Source organism: Chlorocebus sabaeus, chromosome 14, assembly GCF_047675955.1.
Source record: "Chlorocebus sabaeus isolate Y175 chromosome 14, mChlSab1.0.hap1, whole genome shotgun sequence".
Classification (NCBI taxonomy): Eukaryota; Metazoa; Chordata; class Mammalia; order Primates; family Cercopithecidae; genus Chlorocebus; species Chlorocebus sabaeus.
The window spans coordinates 54,238,960-54,263,049 of NC_132917.1; the positions used below are offsets into that span (position 1 = coordinate 54,238,960).

The 24,090-nt window shown below is 36.8% G+C and overlaps 1 protein-coding gene across 1 annotated transcript in view; it reads left to right on the forward strand.

The window, feature by feature from the left end:
* CIMIP6 (ciliary microtubule inner protein 6) overlaps nucleotides 1–22,620 on the forward strand; it is a 42,580-nt gene extending 19,960 nt beyond the window's left edge. Inside the window, 3 exon segments of the mRNA XM_073022713.1 lie at nucleotides 19,948–20,063; nucleotides 21,167–21,478; nucleotides 21,480–22,620. Coding sequence (XP_072878814.1) covers nucleotides 19,948–20,063; nucleotides 21,167–21,478; nucleotides 21,480–21,527 — 476 coding nt within the window. The 3' untranslated portion in view covers nucleotides 21,528–22,620.
* Nucleotides 22,621–24,090: the final 1,470 nt, after the last annotated feature.

Below are 24,090 nucleotides of genomic sequence, written 5' to 3' on the forward strand. Positions count from 1 at the left end.
GGCATATCATAAACTGCTTAAAAACAGATTTTTTAAAGCACTCATAACATCTATAGCAAAATAGAGGTGAATTTAGGTACAGTGTAACCAATGTGACCTTAGCTGCCCTAGTGTCTGTGATAGTACTTCAATTTTTTAAAGCCACTGAGCTCTACCAACAAAATGTGATTGTTTATGTATAGGTTTTGTCAAAAGCCCACATTTCCTTGGGAATCCACAAAGTATGATTTTATGTTCCACAGATCACCACCACCAGCCATCTTGGCTAGGCCACTGTGGCTGTGGAGCTTGGCTTATGACCTCTTACATTCGCTTAACTGGTTTCTCTAGGATACTTTACTTGCTTTTACTACTTCTCCTCTGAGGATTCTCCCTTAATTTCCCAAAGAATGGAAAATAGGTAATCTTTACTAGAACATCTCTGAAAGCTTGGGGGTACTAGGAGTATAACATAGAGACTGCCTTGCACTGGCTTCCAAATGTGACTAAGGGACCCACAGTGCAACAGCTACTGGCCTTTCCAGAGCTGCGGGTTAGAAGAAGCCCCGTCCATCATCAGGAATCTCCAGGCACCTCCTGACCATGGAGCCCAGTGACTATCATCCTGGGGCAGGAAGGAAGACAGGCCTTAGACTGGGAGGGATAACTCCTCTCTGGGTCCAAAGTTTGAGTTAGGCAAAACCCCCTCAACAATCTGCAAGATATGGTCTGTTGCCCAGCACCTAGACAGAGCCATCACGCTAGGTAACTTCCCAGCTTATTTTGTCATAAGTAACTGTGTTAACCCCCCACAATCCAATATAAGTGATGGTACACAGAGCAGTAAATTTTGTGTTAGTCTTTCCTTTCAGTATGAGATAAAGATAAAAACGAGCCTCCATCTATCTCTTTCCTTAATCTCATAATCTTTTATGAGTAACTGCTTGGACCAAAAAGGCACGCACATGTTACATGGGCGCATATGCACTCTCACTCTTCCAGGAAAAAACCAAACTTTTTAGGCATAACGAAGACTATCCAGAAACATGAAAGCTAACCTTTTTTTTTGGACTGTAAGATTTCACTCAGCTAAAGTGAAGATGCATCCAATTTATAACACTCATCAGAACACTTTCACAAACTGCAGTCTTGAAGTCACCAATCATATTTTAGGAAAAACTGTTCTCTATTTCCTTTATATATGTGAAACAAAGACCATTTTGGCAAAATTCTCAGTTTAAAAGAAGTTTTCTCAAAAGATGAAATTATCTCTCTGATTTAAGGGTAACTTTGCATTACACTTTTAAGAAAAAATTATAGCCAGGCATGGTGGCTTATGTCTATAGTCCCTGCTACTCAGGAGGCTAAGGTGGGAGGATCACTGGAGTCCAGGAGTTTGAGGCTGCAGTGAGTTGTAATCGCACCACAACACTCCAGCTTGGGTGACGGAGGGAGACCCTGTCTCAAAAAAATAATAACAACAAATAATAATAATTAAAGCCCATCAGCCATTTCCTAGTGGTTTGCTCATCCCAGAGTCATTTTTCCAGTAACTTGAATATTAGCAAAATAAGTTTTTGATCAACAAAAGTAGATGATATAAAGTGTTTGTGCATGCTTTACAATCTTATCATAGAAGAACTTTCTCAGGATACTTGCTGCTATGGTTTGAATGTTTGTCCCCTCCAAACTCATGTTGAAATGTAATTTCCATTGTAACTGTATTAAGAGGTGGGACTCTTTAAGAGGTGATTAGGTCATGAAAGCTCCACCCTCACAAGTGAAATGAATGCCATGATAAAAGGGCAAGTTTGGTCCCCTCTTGCCCTCTTTTTGCCCTTCTGCCTTCCACCATGTGGGGATGCAGTGTTCAAGGTGCCATCCTAGAATCATAATTACCAAACCTGCCAGTGGCTTGATGTTAGACTTCCCAGCCTCTAGAACTGTGAGCCAGTAAATTTCTGATCCTTGTAAATTACCCAGACTAAGGTATTCTGTTATAGCAGCACAAAACAGACTAAGACATGCACTTTGAGCCTCTATTTTCACTTCTTCAATAATTTAATGTGGTTTGTGCTTACCTGGTTTTGCATTCCACAGCCGGTTTGATACAGCAGTGCAGCACAGAAATTAGAGGTGTGCACAAAGAGTTGGGGGTTTGAATTGTGGCAGTGCAGCAGTCTGCTAGTGATATACCTTGGGGAAGTTACTTAATCTCCTGGCAGTTTTCTCATCTGTAAAGTGGGTGTGCCTGCCTCATAGAATTGTGATAAGCATAATATAAGACCTATAAATCCTAGACCTTGGGGCATAATAAGCACTATTATAACTGTGAAGTGGAGTGGAGAAGAGCTGCCAGAAGCAGGCGCTCTGACAACAGTAGGATGTGACTATTTTCAGCCAGATAGTGAGAAGACACCATCTGTTTAGTAATCTGTTCTAGAATTTTCCTAGGATCTACATCAAGTAGTCTTAATTTTTAAAATTCACCTTTTAGCCCATTCTGAAAAATGAAGCATTAGCCAATCTATTCTCCAAAATGCACTAGTTCCTAAATTTCTGTGATCTCTGCAGAAATTCCCCCTAGTTACAATTACCAGTTATTCCATTACTCCTGCTTACAATTTGTCGTTGGCCTAAAAACTGGCACTCTTATAAACTGACAAAGTGAAGTCCAACTCTCTCATCAGCTCTTCAGGGCTTAGTTCTTTGGTACATGTTCATCTCATCTTTTTCAAGTTAACCATAATTTTCCTTAACAACCTCAAGTTGAGTAGTTCTGACTTTCCTGAACAAGATTCTTCTCTCCAAATGGTTAGCCGGAACACAAAAGATAACCTTTTTTGGGGCCGTAGGATTTCACTCAGCTATGAACAATTTTTCTAGAAAACCTTATTTTTGCTGCCTTTGACAATTTTATAAATTTATAAATTTCTTCCAAGTTTCTTGACAATCTTCTGACAAGCTGACTCCATTAATGATTTTTTAAATCAAATGTTGTATATGTCTTTTATACGTGCCTGTCTTTTTAGAAACTAAGCTCATTTGAGAGCTGACTTCCTATGCAGCCACACAGGCTTTTGTTTGTTTGTTTGTTTGTTTAAAAGAAACATCTCCCTTTTTGCATCAATGTAGCCCCAATTGTATTGTCAGAATTTTACCTATTAGATTTGCATATTCATCCCCCTTGAATCATAGTTTAGAAGTCTTTGGCTGTGGAATCATAGTTGATTTTTTAAAAGGCAGACTTGCTTCCTTATAGCCCACGGTAGGTGTTTGATTATACCGAAAGTTACTTTCATACCCTAATTGTATTCCGGGAACTCCCAAGTGTCATGGGTTTCTCAAGGGTTTTCTTACTACCACCTAACAACCAGTTTTAAAATATTTGGTTAGAATTAAGTTGACTAACAGTTCCCCTCTGTACTCTCTGAACTTCCAAGAAATCAAATTGTCATACAGGCTAATGAAGAATCTTTCAGTTTTCCCTTTCTTGTATACTTAGGTTTTAGTACCAAAATTCAGTAACATTGGAGAGATTTCCCCTTAAAACAAAGTTTATCAAACTGAGTCATTAGTGAACCATAAATCATTGAGTTGCAGTCAGCAATGTGAAATGAAATAGGAAAGCAATAAAATAGAAGAGAAAAATAGCTGAGCACACTGCATATAGTAAGAATAAGTATTTTGTGAAACTTTTGTTTCAGTTTTATGTATATGTAGCATTGTGCGCTCTTGTATGACATAAAATGTATTTCATGGTACAGGTTAGGGACTAAAAACTCTAAAAACCACCATTTTTAGATGATAATACATTATTTGTATTGTCATAATGAAAAGTTTAGAACATAATTTTTTAGATTAAATATTTAAATATATACATACATGTGTACATATATAATAAAATTGTAGTACAAAACAAATACAGCTATTTTGTTGATTTTTACCATTTTATTTGTTGATGGAAAGTAGCTTAAGAATTTAGCAGCTGTAGGCCGGGCGCGGTGGCTCAAACCTGTAATCCCAGCACTTTGGGAGGCCGAGACGGGCGGATCACGAGGTCAGCAGATCGAGACCATCCTGGCTAACACGGTGAAACCCCGTCTCTACTAAAAAATACAAAAAAATTAGCCGGGCGAGGTGGCGGGCGCCTGTAGTCCCAGCTACTCGGAAGGCTGAGGCAGGAGAATGGCGGGAACCCGGGAGGCAGAGCTTGCAGTGAGCTGAGATCCGGCCACTGCACTCCAGCCTGGGCGACAGAGCGAGACTCCATCTCAAAAAAAAAAAAAAAAAAAAAAGAATTTAGCAGCTGTATTTTAGCTGAAAATACGTAACAACTCATTTTTCCGTGCCTTCAAAGAAATACATTTTTTTGTGAAAAAATATTTCTAGATTTCAGAATTCCACATTAGTACTGGGATATCCACTAACTTGTTAAAGTGAATTACTGAATATCCATAGACATCAAGCAATAAATGAAAATGCCCTACAGTATCCAATATTGTGTTTCCAATTATTTTCTATGAAGGGTGACTGGTGGTCACATGGTAAAGCACTGGAACCTGTCTTCCTACCACCTTATGACTCTAAGAGTACCCAGAGGAGTGATTTCCAAAAACCAACATGTCCACTGGTTTTGCCAGTCAAACACAGCAAGATGCAAAAGCCTTCTTGTGGAATAGGTAAGGTTTTGTAGTGGCAAAAACCGTTTTTGTTATCTCAAATTATTGCTGTCAAAACTAAGATGTATTAGATGTCCTGACACCTCCTGAAAAAGTTCTTTACAGAAGTTGAAAATATACACACAGCAAGTGCAGCCCTTGGGAAGTTTGTTATTTCTTTCTAGTGGACAGTTTGTCTCCAAACAGTTAATGTGACATAAGGAAAATTGTACTGATCATTAATAACACCAGCCTCAAAGTCAGAAACTTAGTAGCATTCTGCTGGTTGTTGCCACCACATTTTAATAGTTATAACTATTGTCACTTCAAAGAAGGTAGTTGATGAAGGGGGCTATTAGATAATCTGTAACAGTGACCTGTCATTTAGAAAGATAATAAAGTTTCCACTTCTGGTTCAGGATAGTAGACTGAGCACACATACCTAAGTTTCCTGCCTTCCAAGACCCTATTACTATAAATAGTAGCAAAGCAATAAACTCCGAAGGGTGAAGATAATAAAAGGAAGAACTTTCTGGAATGTAGAAAAGACCAGAAGCCTACTGACAGATAAAAGAGAATAAAGAAGCAATAGCTATAAGGACATGCGCAAAGAGGCCGGGCGCGGTGGCTCAAGCCTGTAATCCGGGTGGATCACGAGGTCAGGAGATGGAGACCATCCTGGCTAACACGGTGAAACCGCGTCTCTACTGAAAAATACAAAAAACTAGCCGGGTGAGTTGGCGGGCGCCTGTAGTCCCAGCTACCCGGGAGGCGGAGCTTGCAGTGAGCTGAGATCCGGCCACTCCAGCCCGGGAGACAGAGCGAGACTCCGTCTCAAAAAAAAAAAAAAAAAAAAAAAGAAGGAAATGCGCAAAGAAGAGACAATCTGCCTGGCCAAAGCCCTGACTGAGCTACATGCCGAGCCAGCAGGCATAGTGGAAAGCAAAAATGAAAAGCAAGTAGGAGACAGAGAGTTACTTCAAAGCATGTCCCTTAAATAAAGGCTCCAGTCATGAGCACTCCACTCCATCCTATCCCAACATTAAGACTACTAGAGCGCAGTGTCTTAGCCAGATGTCAACTACCACACCAGTTATTTCAGTAAATCAAGCTGATCCCCCATCCCCTTCTTATGAATGGACAACCAAAGATTAGAATTATGCCAATTAAAAAAAAAAGATTTGGAGGATAAAGGCAGGGAAATATCACAGAGCATAAAACAAGAAAACAGAGGCTTCGAAAATGAGAAGGAAAGCAAAATAGAGGATCTGGTTGGGAAATCCAACTTTTCTGGAGCTCCAGAAAAGAGAAGATAAAGATGAAGGTAGATAATTAGCAAAACATAACATTTCTTGAGCACATACTATTTGCCAGGCAGTTTATGGAGCTTTCTGAATAGTAACTCATTTAATTCCCACATAAACTCTATGCAACATAATAGTGTAGTAATACTATTAATATTATTTTTCAGATAAGAAAGTGTAGGGAGGCAAAATTTTACCTCTACCCTCTTAGTGTTTTTGGCTGGGCTTGAGAATTAAATTGACACAAAGATCAACGGGAGAAAAGCATACAAATTTATTTAATACAAGTTTTACATCGCAGGGGAGCCTTCATAAGGAAATGAAGACCCAAAGACACAGAAACAACACATATACTAAATTGGACAAAGAGTAGAAAATTATAAAAATGGGACAAGGCAAAGGACTTTGGGCTAGGGTAATTGGGTAGAGAAGTGACTAGGAAGGTAAGGGTGAGTTGAACAGGTTTATTTGTCTAGATTTCCCCTCACCTCAAATTCCTGTGCTTGATGATGAGAATGATGCTTTCCTTCTGGTGTAGGAGGATACCTTTTACGCAGGAATTTCATCTCCTGCTTTTGAGAAAGAGAAGGAAGGTCAGACTGTTTTTCTTGCATCTGCTGTTTTTCAAGTGCCTTTAACTCAATACAGTCAATATGCCAGAGTGGCATTTTAGAGTGGCATGTTCTGAACTCCTTTGGAAGCAAGCATGGAGTTGAAATAATGTGCCCAAGGCTACACAGTGAGTAATTGGCACTTGCACCCAGCTAACCTGACTCCAGTACATATACTCTTAACCAGTACTGTACAGTACTCTACACAACCTCTAAAATAGTAAGAAAGTTTCCCTACATAAAATGCATTAAAAGGGTCTACTGAGTGCTTCTAAGTATGAAGGGGTAAAAGATGCATATCATTACAAAATTGCAAAACAATCATCAACAGAAGATTCTAAAAGTTTCCATAAAGGGACAGAAAAATAAGCCACCATCTAAGAAGTAAGTATCAACATGGAATCAGGCAGCACTGATGCAAGAGTACAATGGAGTTAATATCTTCAAAGTTCTCTGGGGAAATACTTTTTGACCTAGAATAGGGAATTTATTTGGCATGGATACTAAACCATTTTTTTTCAAGTGGCACTGGGCATTACACCCACTGAGAAGGAAATGAAGTCCTGGCACAACATTTGACCCTTAAATGAACAAGATGCATGTAATTATGTAATACTATGCATGCTGTTTAGTAGTTTTCAACTTTTAGGCTCAATCTATAGACACAAGTTTAAATATGGTTACAGAACAGAATGTATCTTTAATAAGAAAAGTAAGTGCACAACGATAGAAGATGAGAAGTAGAAGAGAAGAAGGGTGCTAACATCATTATTTGCGATATAGGTAATCAAGAGATACTATCCAGTGGGGGTGAAACAAGGAATAGATGTTTAAGGTGAAAGGTCAAAGGAACCAGTCTAAAAAACAAATTTCTCTAACCCTGGCTTTTTTACTGAGCTTCAAGTTCACATATCCAAACACCTACTTAACATCTCCTCTTGGATAGCTAGTCACCTTCTCAAACTTGATATGGCTGGAATAGAATGCTTCATTTCTCCCATCCAAACTTACCCCCACGAGTCTTCTCCATCTCAGTGAATGCCACCTCCACTCTCCCACCAGGTGCTCACGTTTTGATAAGCTAGAAGGCATTCTAAAACTCTCTCCTTTTGCTCCCTGCCCCTACATTCAATCCATCAGCAAATCGTGACACCTCTATCTCCAAAAGACCCCAAATCTACTCCTTTCCATCTTCACTGTAAGCAATGCAGTATAGCCACTATTACCCTGCTTGCTTTCTTCCTCCTCTTTATGTGTTTTCTGCAGCATTGTCAAAGGATCTTCTAAAATAAAACAAATGATATTCTCCTCCTTTAGATTCTCCAGTTACTTCTGTTCACAGAATAAATTTCAAATTCCTCGGTATGGCCTACACGGCCCTTTTTGATCTGTCAAATTTACCTGCATTATCTTCTATTGCTCATGTGAGGATTTAGAGACACAGAATATAACTCAGACCAAGGAGGTAGAGACACTCTCTGAAAGTCAAGCTTGTTTCCAAACCAGATTTATGTCTATGTACTTGTTACTGTATTTCCATATTTTAATTACGTATTCTTGTGAATTAAAATCTGAGTAAGAAAACAGTTGTTTCTGTAAAACATTCAAAGTTGAATCTGCAGACTTGATAAAAGGTCAATTGCTAACTTTAAAAAATGCTAATTAGGTATAGGCAAAATAACAAAGAGGAGTTGGACTGAATTTTTAAAATCTTGAAGGATTCTGCACTCATTTTGCTTGAAATGTGTCTTTACGTTTCATTCTATGTCAAAGAAATAGAAACTGGAAGTGATGCATTAGAAGCATGGTTTGCACAAGAAACACAAAGTGGAATTCCAATCAGTAGACACCTCCTCAAAGAAAATGGCTTGGCATGCCAATAAAAATTTGATGAACTGGTTAAAATATGTATCTACATATGGCATATTATTTTTTGCTTTAACTTTCTTTGGTAGCCAACCAGTCCTTTGCATATAAGGAGCAGTTATGGTACTTTCCTACTCAAGTTGAAGGGATGTAGAAGAGTGGCGAAAGATGATACTGGAGAAATGGGCTTTGTTCTGGGTTCATAAGGCAGGGCTCAGTCATTTCATAAGGGATCCCCCAAAATCAGGGTCTGTAGATCTACTTAATTTGCCCAGAGAGAAATCCTCCAAATCTCTGCCTAGGATGGAGGACAGAAAATCCAGGAGTCCCTTAAAAGCAGTCCTCTGCAACATCACCTTGTCCCCCTGTCCCACACTCCCTGCCTCAGAGGCATCTGAGGCCTCCAGATTCCGGGGCACTCCTAGAATGCTGTGGCATGAATTGGCTTAATTTTTACCCCACCCTCTTCCCCATAGCACTTAATTTCCAGTTTTTTGTAGTTTACTTGAGTCTATTGCTACTTATCCATCTGTTTTCCAGCTTCCAAATTTGTTAACATCTTCACTCCCATTTAGTTTTTTCCTTAAGGATGTAAGCCCTCTTAAATTTCTGTAGTGTGATTGTACTGGGGCTTGGGGAAGGAATGGGGGAAATGCATGTTGAATTTGCCATGTTTAACTGGAAATCACGGCAACTTTGTCACTGTCAACACTCCTTTTATAATATTGGTTCAGTATTAAACTTAGTACTGTGTGAACCTGAACCCATTAAATTTAATCATCCTGTTTTGCTCAGTTTATGAAGTGAGAATAATTCCTACTTCGCAGGATTGTTGTGAGAAACATGTAAAGTGCCTAACACAGTGTTTGCTACATAGTGGACAATAAATGGTAACTGCTTCTATTATCAATAATTGCATTGTACTACGTTGTGCGTTGAGTTGAAATTTAGCTTGAGAATCTGGCATGGTTCTCTCTCTGTTCTTTTATTGGTATTTCTTTTTCTCTCTCTGTTCTTTTGTTGGCATTTCTCATTGCCAAGTTAATTATTGTATCCTAGGATCTAGAACAATGCCCAGATTCAATAAATATTAGCTAAATGATAATTATACATTCTTCAATAAAGTCATAATGTAAAGTAACATATACTACATAATACAGGCCTGCAATTTATTCATATTTTAGGTATTCGGATATTAGATGAAAATGATTTTTAAAAAAGAAAATGTTTTAATGTGACATTTAAAAATATGTATATAAACTAATCTATATGTGCCAGATTTTTAACTATAAGCATATGAACATAGAAAAATGTGCATATAAACATGCACTAATACCAATTAAAAGTCATCTCATAGTCATTCTGTTCCATCAGCCCACTTAATTACGCCTGGACTTTGGCATTTCAGCAATGTTATCTTGTGCCGATAATTCAAAGCGCCCTTTATGTCTTCTACCACACACAATTTCCTGGCTGCCATCCACAGTCAGTTAACAAATGGCTATGCTCCATCATATTTGAGTGCCTGTAAGAGTAAGTGTTCACATTTGGTTTTATATAATAAAACTTTATAAATTGGAAAGCCTAATCTAATTTGTGAATGGGGTATTTCGTACCTAAATAAAACCTTGCTAATTATCAACAACTTGATATTTCAATGTTCTTTTGAATTGCAAATTCAGATATAGTGGTAAAATTCATTTTCTAAAATAGATTTTAGTTTTGTGTTGCTTCTTTTGCACCAAAATGTAACATAACGATTTTTTTGCTACAGTTATGCTTTTTTCTTTTTACTGTATTTTGAAAATCTATACTATTATTTTTATATTAATAGTCTTTTTATATAAGATCAGAATACTGAGAAGAGTGGGATTTAAGAGGAAAATATTACTGATGAATGATCTTTAAGCAGACACAAAGAGTTAAGAAAAGAACATTTCTCAAAGTAAAACTGCTAAGTTCTCACCAATATAAGAAGCAAATTGTATGTTTGAATAAATCCTGGCTTTGTTGATAAAATATAAATGGTTAGATAGCAACTTGTTTAGAAAATTCTAATTTTAATTAGATCAAGTTTCCAAGAAACAGAGAGTGGATTTCAAACATTCTTCATGGACTTTGCCTTATTTTTTGCAGTTCTCATCTAACAAGGCTTCTTTCAAGTGGCTAAAATTTGAATTCTTAAGTAGAGTAACCACTAAGCATCTGAATATCTTCTCTGATGTTTTCATGTTTAGATATTCCTCACTATTGTGGGCTTCTGTAAAAGTCTCACGTGCTTGTATAAATGAACATAGTCTTTATGTCTAATTTTAATAGGTGTAATGTCTGAATAAGGAATTTCCCTCTATGATAACTCGGATTACTTTCTCCCCCATTTATTTCCATGAAGAAAAAAATTTTTTTGAGACGGAGTCTCTCTCTGTAACCCAGGCTGGAGTGCAAGTGGCGTGATGTCGGCTCACTGCAACCTCTGCCTCCCAGGTTCAAGTGATTCTCCTGCCTCAGCCCCCCAAGCAGCTGGGATTGCAGGCACCCACCACCATGCCCAGCTTATTTTTTAAAAATATTTTTTAGTAGAGACGGGGTTTCACCAAGTTGGCCAGGGTGCTCTTGAACTCCTGACCTCAGGTGATCCACCTATCTCAGCCTCCCAAAGTGCTGGGATTACAGGCGTGAGCCACTGTGCTCAGCCAAAGAATTACTTTTAAAGTTATTATTTATGAGATTGTGAGAGGTTTTAGATTACTATTTAAAAGATTCATTTTAATTGATTTAACTGACTTCCTTCTGAAATATTGGTTTTAGTTATTTGCATAACAAGCTACCTCAAATTTAATTGCTTAAAACAACAATCATGTTATTAGCTTAATGTTCTGCAATCTTGGCTGAGTTCAGCTGGGTAGTTCTTGGTCTGGTCTTGGTAATGGTCACTTGTGTGGCTGCATTCACTTGGCAGATGGACTGAGGACTGGACTCAGCTGGGATGCAGGAATGACTGGGCCTCTCCTTCTCCATGTGGTCACTCCACGTGGTTTCTCCAGCAGGGTAGCTGGACTTCTTACTCCCAAGAATGCAAAAGCAGAAGCTGTAAGGCTTTCTTAAAGTTTATGGCTAGTATTGGCATAGTGTTACCTCTGTCATATCCTGTTCGTTAAAGTTAATCATAAGACCAGTCCACATTTATGGGGAGGGGACTATACAAGGATTTAAATACTGGGAGGCCTGATTCATTGGGGCCAGCAACTTAACAGACTACCACAATACCCTTAAACAGTTATTTAAATGAGAGTTTAGGAGTAGCCAACTCTTCACCTTTCATTGTCTGAAAATGTCTTTAAGTTACCCACAGTCTTTAATGAATGAAAGCATAGCTAAATGTAGAATTCTGGGTTCACAATTAATTACCCTTTACACTTTGAAGATATTATTCCATTGTCTCCTGGATTTTATTGTTATGTCAAGTCTGCAGGCAGTTCAAATTCTTTGAGGGTTATCTGTTTCAGTGTAAGATTTTTAATTTTAAAGAGAGCCTTTCTATATAAAAAGGTATTCATAGTTACTTACGACTTAAATATTCCAGTTTGAACATTATAAATTTTAAAAATGTTTCCTTAAGTCTTTAATTTTTAAGTATTGTATAAAATAAGAGTAGCATCTTTCACCTGTTTGACATTTAACTCAAGTTGAACAAATGAAATATATCTTTAACAATGACTCATTTACAAAACATAGTCAATTAATTTCTGTTAGCATTTTAAATTGCAAGTTTGTTGATTTAATTATGTTGTTTTCCAGAAGTACCATTCAACCAGCAATCCCATTATTGAGTATATACCCAAAGGAATATAAAGACACATGCATGCATATGTGTTCATTGCAGCACTGCTCAGAATAGCAAAGACATGGAATCAACCTAAATGCCCATCAACTGTAGACTGCATAAATAAAATGTGGCACATATACACCATGGAATACTATGCAGCCATATAAAGGAATGAGATCTAGTCCTTTGCAGGAACGTGGATGGAGCTGAAGGCCATTATCCTTAGCAAACTAATGCAGGAACAAAAAAACCAAATACCACTTGCTCTTATAGGTGGGAGCTAAATGATGAAAACACATGGACACATAGAATGGAACAACAGACACTAGGGCCTATTGGATGGTGGAGGGTGGGAGGAAGGAGAGAATCAGAAAAAATAACTAATGGGTACTAGGTTTAACACCTGGGTGATAGAATAATCTGTACAACAAACCCCATGAAACAAGCTTACCTATATATAACAAACTTGCACATGTACCCCTGAACTTAAAACATTAAAAAATAATAGTTATTATATTCTGTTTTCTTCTCAAATACTTTAAACATCTTCACAAGGAAAACAAAGCTATGACAATCAAAACATTTCCAAATACTTAAATAATTTCTATAAATTCAATAAAATCGAATAAATCTTATAAAACCTAATAAACTTTGTGGCTACTGTGGGCTTACTACCTATGGGGTAGCCCTGTTTCACAAGGAGAAGAAAAAAAAAAACCCTAATCTAGCAAAACCTTGTAAATCTAATAAATTCAGATATATTAAATATTTTAATACTGTTTATCAACTTAATCAGATTTCCCTGAAATTGTCAGCACAACACTAGTATTTGATCAAAATTTTTTTGACATAGTGTACTAAATAACAAATTATAGATTTAATTTTCTTTGCTTTCTCTTCTGTATATTTGATCCCAAACCTTCCCAGAATTAAAAAGGTTTACCAACCATTTACCTTAGTAGTGTGTAAATCCCAGAATATTGGTTTTGAGTATTCATAAAGCATTAAATTTGTTTTATATGTGTTTTGAAAAGAAACTACTCTATAACCAGTCTTTACTTGTTACCCTATAAGAAAAAATGTCTGATATGCTATTTGTATTTAATCTGATCCATGGCTAGGTATTACTGTGATTATTATGGACAGTGTTAACTGACAAACAAAAATTGTATGTATCTATACAAAACATCATTACAACATGATGTTTTGAAATATGTATACATTGTGAAATGGCTAATTAAGATGTTTATTTCCTTACATACATTATTTTTATGGTGAGAACACTTAAAATCTATTATTTTAGCAGTTTTCAAGAGTACACTACATTAACTATAGTTAACATGTTGTACAGTCATCCCTCAGTATCCAGGGGATTGGTTTCAGGACCCCTATGGATACCAAAATCCACAGATGCTCAAGTTCCTTATATAAAGTAGTGTAGTATTTGCATATAACCTATGCACATCTTCCCATATACTTTGAATCATCTCTAGATTACTTAGAATACTTAATACAATGTAAATGCCATATAAATATTTGTTATTGCGTTTTTTTATTTGTATTATTTTTGTTATTTTTCCTGAAAAGTTTCAATCCATAGTTGGTTGAGTATGTGGATACAGAACCTATGGATAGAGAGTACCACCTGTACATCATATCTTTTAAACTTATTGTTCTTCTCTAACCGAAATTTTGAATCCTTTGACCAAAAAAATCTCCCCAGTCCTGCTCCCTCCAGAGGGCTTTTATTGATGACAGATTTTGCTTTATGCAGTTCACTTACTAAAACATCAGTATAACTTAAATTCATCATACGTAGATCTCCTTGCAGTAGGTAGATGTAAACTGTTGTCTGAAGATTTTTCAGGTGTGGAAATTGCTGTCATATGATTTTAACCCAGTAGAAAGCATAGCATATACATCTCCAGTTTGGGGCAGCTTATTTGCCCCAATTGTCACTGTCACCTTAGGCAGCTGTAATGTTAAACAATTGTCCCTGATTGTTTTGGATGAACACCTGGTCATGGGGTGAGGCACGGGCAGGGTGGTGGGGGTGCATAATTCACTTTGAGGGCTCTGAGTCATGTCTATAAAGATGAACCCTGCCAGCCAGGTTAAATAATGACAGTTCTCTGAGTTGGTATTTGTGAGACACTCCAAACCCAACCTGCTTCTTCCAGTAACTGATAGACTTCTGGTTTTCATCATAATTGCAGGGGTCTTGGTTTTCAAGGCTTCTGCAGAGGGGAGATAGGGGGATGGAAACTGCATGAGTTAGAATATCATCAAACTTGCTTTTGTTATAAAGATTAAGCCATTTTTCATGAATAAATGCTCCTTAGATTATTGCATGCCTTTGGTTAATTTCCAGAGTTCTAAAAAAGTTGATTTTGATGACTTTTGCCAGTGTATTCATTGCTTTTGTGGAGGAGCAGCTTTTTCGAAGGTCCTTACTCTGAAATTAGCATTGATGTTCTGTCTCATTAGTTTCCATGTTACAAATGTCTCCTTCCAATCTGCCATCTCTATTAGCTTTGCCCATGGTGTCTTTCGTCGAGAAGTTATCCTATGTTTTTTAATATAATCAAGTTTTTACCTTATGGGTTGTGTACTGGCTATTTTAAGAAGGGTTTTCCTACCCTTGGGTAACAAACGTTTTCTCCTACATTTTCTTCCCTTGATTTTATACTTTTACCTCCCATAATTAGGTCTTTAATCTTAGAGTCCACCATGTGTGCACTATTAAATAGGGAATCAATTCCATTTTCCAGCATGGAGTCAACCACTTTTCTGAATACCATTTATAAAATAATCTGCACTTTTCCCATTTACTTATAGGACCTCCTTAATTTTATGTTAAGTTTCCATACATAAATGAGTTTGTGTGCAAGCTCTCTCTTATGTTACTTAGGTTAATTTTCAGTTCTTGGATCAGTACCAAAATATTTTAATTATATGGATTTTTATCTGGTATTAATATCTGATATGGAAAGTCTCAATTATTTACCCTTTCAGAGCTGATCTATTTATGGGATTTATTTTTCTATTTAAACATTGAAATGTATGACATTCCTCAAAATATCCAGCTAGAATTTTGATTGGGTTGTGGTGACATTATATATTAATTTAGGAAAAAGTCACCACTATAATAAAATACTATCATCCTATTCAAGAGCATAAAATGTCTATTCAGTTCTACTTTTAGGTCTTTAACAGAATTAAAAATTTTTCTCTACAGAGATCTTGTGAATGCTTTTTTAATTTCTAGAAACTTCATACTATATAGTTTGTTTCTACTAAGAATATATGTTATTTTTTATTATATCTTCTATTACTATATACAATAGTTACACTATTGTAGAGAAATGCTCTTGATTTTTTATTTTTATACATTTTTCCAATGTCTGTTTACTTTGCCATACTCTTATTCTCATAATTGATGGACTCTTGTGGTTTTTCTATTCAGGTAATTATATCACCTACAATTACTTTTTTTCCCCCCTTTGTAATCATTATACTACTTTTTTCATTTTTATAGTATTCACCGGGGTCTCCATTAATATGTTAAACAATAGAATTTTAGTTCTGAGTTTTTCTGGGTATAATACTTTTAATTTTATGTTCTTTAATCCTTATCTTTTTCAGGAAACAAAAATTTTTGTTATTTTCTTCCTTATATCTCAGACATCCTCTTTGATTTATTTCTAGTCTTACTTGAGTTCTCTTCCTCTAGTTTTTCAAAGTAGGTCTGTTTTTTGGGGAAATCATCTGAGGCCTTCCTTTCCTCCCTGTATTTTTTAAATTTTGGCTTCGCAGTTAAATGAAAATTCGGTTGGATATAAAAACTCTAGGCTTAAAGTGCTTTTCCTTTTAATATAAAAAAATTAATTATCTTGTGTCCAATGTTGCTATTGAGAAATTTGATATTAACCTGTTGTTACTCCTTCATAATTTACCCTTTGAAAGCATTTATAATTTTTCTTTGTCCCAGATGATCTTAAATTTCTCTATTAAATGTCTTAGATGCGAGTTTTTCCTTTATCTGTACACTGCAGGATTGAGAGGAGAGTGAGAAGCCCAGCTAGGGTATAAAATTTAAGGAGGCACTCGCTCCCAGGGTCATGCAAGCGCCTCCTTAAAGTTTTGCATCCTTTGTGCCTCATTGCCTCATCTTTCTCCAGCCCCTGCTACCTGTTTGATATTTTGTGAGCTCTTTCAATCTGAGGTGTTTGATCTTTCTTTAATTCTTCGATATATATCATCATCATTTTCTCAAATATTTCCTTCCCTTCCCTCTATTTCTTCTTAGTTCTGGTGTTGATACTTCCACCTTCCATGCCTTTGAACTTTTCTTTAATGTATTTCTTTATCCTTTCCTGCTGCCTTCTGGGACAGCTTCTCAGTCTTATTTTTTCTAGTTCGTGATTCTTGTTGTTTAGACCATCTATTTTCTTGTTTCAACTGTTATATTTTTTATTTCTAACATTTTATGTTATTCCTTTTTATGACCTGTTCTTGTTCATATTAACAATACCTTCTTCTGTATCTTTGAGGATATTTGTTATGCTTATTTTAAATTCTTGGTATGTTGGTTCTGATAATTCTGCTTCACACAGTATATGTTTTAAAATTTTCTGTCTTTTATAGTCAAATTTATGGTAGATCATGTTCCCCCCTAGGGGAATCAGTAGCCCTCTGCAGGCAAAGGCTGAAGACCAGGGTCTGGTATGTGTGCCTGCCACTAAATTTAAGGAAAGAAAATGAGGCTCAGGCTGGAGAGCTTCTGGTACCAGAAACCCTATTTTGACCATTGTTAATTACTGTCACTCTACTAGGCTGGTCCTCTAGTCAGGAATCCACCCTACCAGCCTTAAACTGTTTTTTAAAAAAAGCGTCACTGAGAGAAGGCAGTATCTTGATGTTTTTAATTCACCAGCATTGATGGTTGCTGGGGGAATGTTGGAGGGAGAAATGCCCAAGGGGGCAGCATGTACCCATTTTCATCAGCTCCTTATCCTGGAGGGACTTCTGTGCTCTTCTGATATGACTGTGTTGACAACAAATGACTAGGCAGTTGCTGCCAGTTTCTGTGGCCCTGGGCAAGCATGATCTTCCCAAGGCAATGTGAGGGAAAGTCAAGAGCAGATTTTAAAAGCTCTCCCCCAACCTATTCTCTCTTGGCTACATCTGACCTTCCTACCCTCCAGCCCAAACTGCAACTAACCCTTCATACCAGCTCACTAAAGCGTTTGGGTTTCTCACAGTTTTTTTGATAGCTCCGGTTCCTGCTTCCTTCTCTCTTCCATGGTTTCCCCTTTTGTCAGGATACAAAAGAGCTGGCCCTTTGCTAACTTTGAAGACTCCATAATTTGACCATGGCATCCTAGAGACTTCACAAACGCTGCCCTTAATTTTCACAATGCCAAAAGCAAATTATTATTTTCTTCATTTTAGAGAGGAGGAAATAGAAAATTTCAATGAAGTTCAGTGATTTTTTTCAAAGTCACAACTAAGAAATGTGGTAAAGCCAGAATTCGAAAACATGACTATCTTATTCCCAAATGCATGCTTTGGATATTTCATTACCACCACCTAATTAATGCCTAAATTTAGAGCTGCTTCATTCTGTCTATCCACGAAGTTATGAAACTGTGTCCGAACATACTAATGTTCTGTAAGTTGGACCATGATATTCATAAAAAAAAAAAAAAAAGGTCATCTTTTCCCACTTGGTAGAAAGTAAGTTATGCATAGAATTTTCTCTGTGTCATGCTTATTAAATCTTTGCAATGCCTTTTTCTGTGTTCTAGCAAGTCTTAAAAGAAAGGTAATGATTTAGTAGCAAATGAGTTTTGAGCAGTCGATTGCAATTAGAAATCAAGAAAATGTTAACAGTTAACTTTTTTTTATACTGCTAACTGGGAAAAGATTGCCATTTTGTATCATGTAATGTATAAGTATTCGAATACTCATCATTCTTGCTAATAAAGTTAGCTCATAACAATGTCTGAATATCAAAGTGAATTCATGAATGCTTAATAAATGTAAGTTTACTAACATTTTTCTTATGTATTCCTCTAATTTTAAAGGTGTGATTTTTAAAAATTAAATTTTTTTAATAGTTAATATATGCATATAGCACAAAATTCAAATGGTACAAAAAGATATACAGTGAAAACTGAATCCACTTCTCCCCACCTGTGTCCTCCAGTCACCCAGTTCTCTTTCCCTACAGTCACCACTGTTACCAGTTTGTTACATAGCATTTCATAGATACATTAGGTGTACATAAACTCTTACATACTTTTTTTTTTTTTTTTTTTTGAGACAGAGTCTTGCTCTGTCACCCAGGCTGGAGTGTGGTGGCACGATCTTGGCTCACTGCACCCTCCACCTCACAGGTTCAAGCGATTCTCCAGCCTTAGCCTCCTGAGTAGCTGGGACTACAGGTGTTCGCTACCACGCCTGGCTAATTTTTTTTTTTTTTTTTTGTATTTTTAGTAGAGACGGGTTTTCACCATGTTGGCCAGGATGGTCTCAATCTCTTGACCTTGTGATCTGCCCACCTCGGCCTGCCAAAGTGCTGGGATTACAGGCGTGGGCCACTGTACCCGGCCACATACATGTTTTTTAAGGGAGAAATTTTTGTCCTTGATAGAATTTTACTTCACTAAACTCTTTTTATTGCCAGCAACAGTACTGAAAGTTGCTCCGATTCTTTAAATAACCTTCTCTGCTGAAAGTAAAACTGAGTTTTAAAAATTATTTAACATGTTAAACATACATGGAACAGAGACCAATATAATGAACTAATATACTCATCAACCAGATTGAAAGATTATTTAAAAGTGATTTTTAAAGGATTTCATACTCTTGCAAATTTTTCAGAACCCCTGTTATTGGGTGAAACGAAAAGAATTATGTGTTCAACTACAACTGCAGCAGCCCTAGAGTCTTCCAATGGATTCCATTAGTGCTAGCTTCAGCATACAATTTCTAGTCCATGGCCATAGCCACTGGCCAAACTATAGATTCAACAGAGAATTTTTCATACTCTTTCTAGTAGTGAAAAGTTAACAAAATATAGTTGTGCTTTCCCTAAAACGTATTGGTATCTGTGTAAAAAGCATATCTAAAAGTCTTTTTTTCTTAATGAGACGAGATCTCTCTTTCACCCAGGCTGAAGAACAGTGGTGCAGTCATAGCTCACTGCAGCCTTGAACTTTTGGGCTCAAGTGATCCTCCCACCTTGGCCTTCCAAATAGCTGGGATTATAGGCACATGCCACCATGCCTGGATAATTTTTTGTAGAGATGAAGTTTCACCATGTTCCCCAGGCTAGTCCTCAAACTCCTTGGCTCAAGCAATCCTCCTGTCTTGGCCTCCCAAGGCATACTGGGATTACAGGAATGAGCCACCATGCCTGACCATATTATTATATTAATATTAATTTTAGTTTTAAAAATTACTAATAATTCCACATGTGGGGCTAATTTGATTATTTTGATTTGGTTCCTTTCATGAAGAAAGAATGGTGAATCCATTCTATTTATTATTTAGATGTGTATAAATAATCTTGCATACTTAAAGAATTTAGTTTTGTTACCATATTTTATAAAGTATGAATATTATTAACACTGATTATATTTCCATAAACAAATCTAATTTTTTGTCCTGACTTCACAAAATCTTTTTTTCAGTTCCACTTGCCTTTCCTGGTGCATCAGCAGAACTTCAAAACAATTTTATAGAATATATCTCTTTTATACATCAATATGACGCCAGAAAAACTCCGAACGAGCCTCTCCGGGGAAAGGTGAGACAGTATTTAGAATTATTTAATACTTTAAGACAGAGTAGATTTATAGAACTTTAAGCCTTTTCAAGTCATAATTATCTTTCTAAATGTCTATTTAAACAAACTACTGTAGTTATTAATAGGCTAGAATCTTAGCCACATGCCATAGTAAAATGTGAGGAATAATACTATCCTGGTATGGTGGTGCCACCTGTAGTCCCAGCTACTCAGGTGGGTGAGGTGGGAGGATTGCTTGAGTCCAGGAGTTCAAGGCTGCACTGAGCCATAATTGTACCACGGCATTCCAGCCTGGGTGACACAATGAAACCTCATCTCAATCAATCAATCTAAACATTTGAATCAGTCTTTGGAATTTGGTCTACTTAAATTATTGAAATAATTTGCATTAAAAAAAAATCAAGGCATGCTGGGTACAGTAACTTGATGCCTGTAGTCCCAGCTACTCTGGAAGCTGAGGTAGGAGGATCACTTGAGTTTGAGGCCAGCCTGGGCAACAGAGCAAGGCCCATTTCTAATAATAATAATAATAATATTAAAGCAGTTTGACAAATGTTTTGATATGCTTAATACATGTGTGTGGCAGGGAGATGCATATAAAGTTTATAAAGCCAAATAGAAATGTCATTGTCAATTATTGGATTGTTTTCCAACTATAGATGTTTGCTTTCATATTTCATTATTACTTATCTGTTCATTAGCATTAATAGGCATTTGGGATGCAATCATAAATTCTTAGGTCTATGAACTGTAGTTTTTGTTGTATCCATAGCAATCTTTAGAGCAAGAAATGAAATTTGATGTAAATAGTCTTATACAGTCCAAATGATAAAAAAGTTGAGAATGGGAGATGAGCTGCTGCTTCTTTGATTTTCTGCTTTTTTCCTTCCTGTTCATTTTCTGATGTACCCTATTTTATAATTTAAAAGGTTCACCCATATATGGTGGTGTCTCGTTTGGGACTAAGGTGACACCAGTGAAGAGGCAGAGAAGTGCCTGCGTCACTGACTAGGACTTGAGCTAACCCACAAACTCAGTTCACAGCTGCATCTTCCAGCAATCTGTGTTCTCCTGGTTAATGTCTACTTTGTTTTCTTTTCCAGAGACATGGAGCTTTTGTACACAGAGAGATAAAACCAGGGAGTAGGCCAATAGTTCCTAAAGGAACAGAGGTAGTACTGAACGCTCCAGGGTCACGTTCATCAGAACAGTCCGAAAAAACAGAGAAAGGAAGCTCAGCGGAAAGCAGAATGATCTCACCAGGTCTCTGCCAACAAAATTCCCAAGAGCTGTTAGAGACTAAAACTCACTTATCAGAAAGAGACGTCAGACAGGCAGCCAAGGCATGTCCCAGCAGTCCTGAGAGCAGAGAAAAGATCGCAGGCGCCACTCGAACAACTGTAGGAGATGCTCTTTTTCACTAGGCACAAGCCTGTAAATCCACCCATTAAAAAATCAGAATAAATTACCTTCTTCAGATAAAACTATAATCCCTAGAATATGAGGAAATTTCACAATCATCATCTTGGCCCTCACATTTACTTTTCTGCTATCAGTAACTTCAGAACATACAATTTATGTAAATGGAAAAAGAGAAAAAAGACAATTAAAATACAACCAAATGTTATTAATAAGTGTGGTCTCCAATAAGTGGAGTGAGACATTATTTCTACGTCACGTTCTTTATAAACACAACTTTGTTTTGCACAACAAATGAACATAATTAACAAATATAATAAGACTTTTAGAAGAGAGGCCCTGGTAGATGTAAGTGTAACAGGGCCTCTCTTGGAATCAAACAGAGCTTTGGAATCAAACAGAGTTGTAATGTTGGCTTTACTTCATTCCTTGAGCTGTGTGACCTTGCGTAAGTAACTTAACCTCTCTAGACTTCAGTTTTTTCAACTGTAAAATTAGCAAAATAGCAACTTCATAAGATGATTGAGGATGTGATTATGCACATTGATCAATAAGTGGTCAATGTAATCATATCATCACTGCTACTATAATTCAATTTTCAATTTAAGGATAATATTCTCTTATATATTTAAATTTTCCTCCTTATTCTAAAACTTAGAACTCCTCCATATATAATTAAGAGTGTGAAAATCTAAAAATACTCCTGCCAGTACAAGATGCACACGCAGACACATACACACTTAATTCAAAGACGTGTGGGTACTTAGAATATTGAAGTATTTTCTAAATTGTTTTCTTTTTACTCAGATCATTTCTAACACCAACTCAGCCTTTGCTTTTTGGATGAGTTTGGTAAGGATTAATTCCACCTTGCTTTTTGGATGAGTTTGGTACGGATTAATTCTTCTTCCAATTTGGTGTGTTTTGTGTGCCGCGATGTATTATAAGATATGTTATATCGCATACAAGTGGAAGCAGGTGTAGTATTCCTCTGCTATAAAGAGTGTTTACAAATTTCCATGGAGGAATATCAGCTGCTCACTATTATCTGCAGTATTGATAAGACTACAGCTATATCTTTATCCCTTTATTCTCCATTAAAGAAATTGTAATACATTGCAAAATAATGAATATCATTGTTATGTATTTTTTTGTGTTGGGGACTTCTAGTTCTTGCCACATATATATCTCCAATATATATTTTGGAGATCTTTCCTTGTCAACACATGTAGGCTACCTTGTTATTTTAATAGCTCCATACTCTTCAATAGCATAGGTATACTACTATAAAATTAGAAAAATAAGAATGCAAGTTTTGGCATGAGGGCAGGGAAGGGAGAGGTTGTTAGCATGTTTGGAAAAAGATCTTAAAACCTAGGGACTTGAATTTTTATCCTCATTGGAACAGGGATGGAACCTTATGTCTTCCAAAGTAGAAAGATAGAATTGAAATCTGCATAAAGCTAGAACTCTCGAATGACTGGCCTGTCAGTACAAGGCAGACTCCACTCTACTCATATAACCAGGAAGATAGCAAGAAATTTTGCCTCTGCCTGGAGCTATGGATAGTGAATAAACTCTTTGTGAAAAAGTAAAACCCCAAGCTTGTAGCACACTCCAGTTAGGAATATAAATTTACATGTAAGACTTCTTTTAGGACACAAAACCAAAAAAATCCTGCTGGTGATACCACTGAAGTACCTGACAAAAGCAAATGCAAAACCCCCCTGGAGAGACAGTTTCACAATCAGCACAAAAAAAGGAATCCCTGCTAAAGATAGCCACAAACAAAAATTACAAATCACACCAAGAAGAAAACCAAACTGAGCAAGAGTCTGCAGTGCAAAAGAATAACTGTAATTTCAAAACTGGAGATAAAAGACTTAAAACATATAATTTCAAAACTGGAGATAAAAGCATTAAAACACTTTCAGTTTGAAAATCCTTGGTTTTTTTCTACCTTAGAAAATTTTATTATGTTGCTTTTTCTGTTATTTCCATCCCTTCCATTCTTTCTCTTCCCTCTTTCTGGAACAGCTGTTAGCTAAATGTTAGAACACTTGGATCTGTCGTCTATGTCTCTCATTATCTGTCTGTGTGTGTATGTGTGGTGTTTGGTTTTGAGACAGTCTCTCCAGAGCCAAGCTGGAGTGCAGTGGCTTGATCTCGGCTCACTGCAGTCTCTACCTCCCAGGTTCGAGCAATCCTCCAGCCTCAGCCTCCAGAGTGCTGGGATTACAGGTGTACACCACCACACTGGGCTGATTTTTGTATTTTTAGTATAGGCAGGGTTTTGCCATGTTGGCCAGGCTGTTCTCAAACTCCTGAGCTCAATTGATCCACCTACCTCAGCCTCCCACAGTGCTGGGATTACAGGCATGAGCCACCGTGCCTGGCTGTCATTATCTTTCTCATGGTACTTCACCACTAAGTAATGCAAGAATTCCCTTCCACTTTCTACTAATTTGCTTTTCAGCCTTGTCCATTGGTATGCCAGACCATTTGATGAAACTTAGTATTTGACCATCTATTAAACTTGGTATATATTTAATGTCTATACATGTTTCCTCAATACCTGACTCTTCCTCTATAATGGATATGATCATCT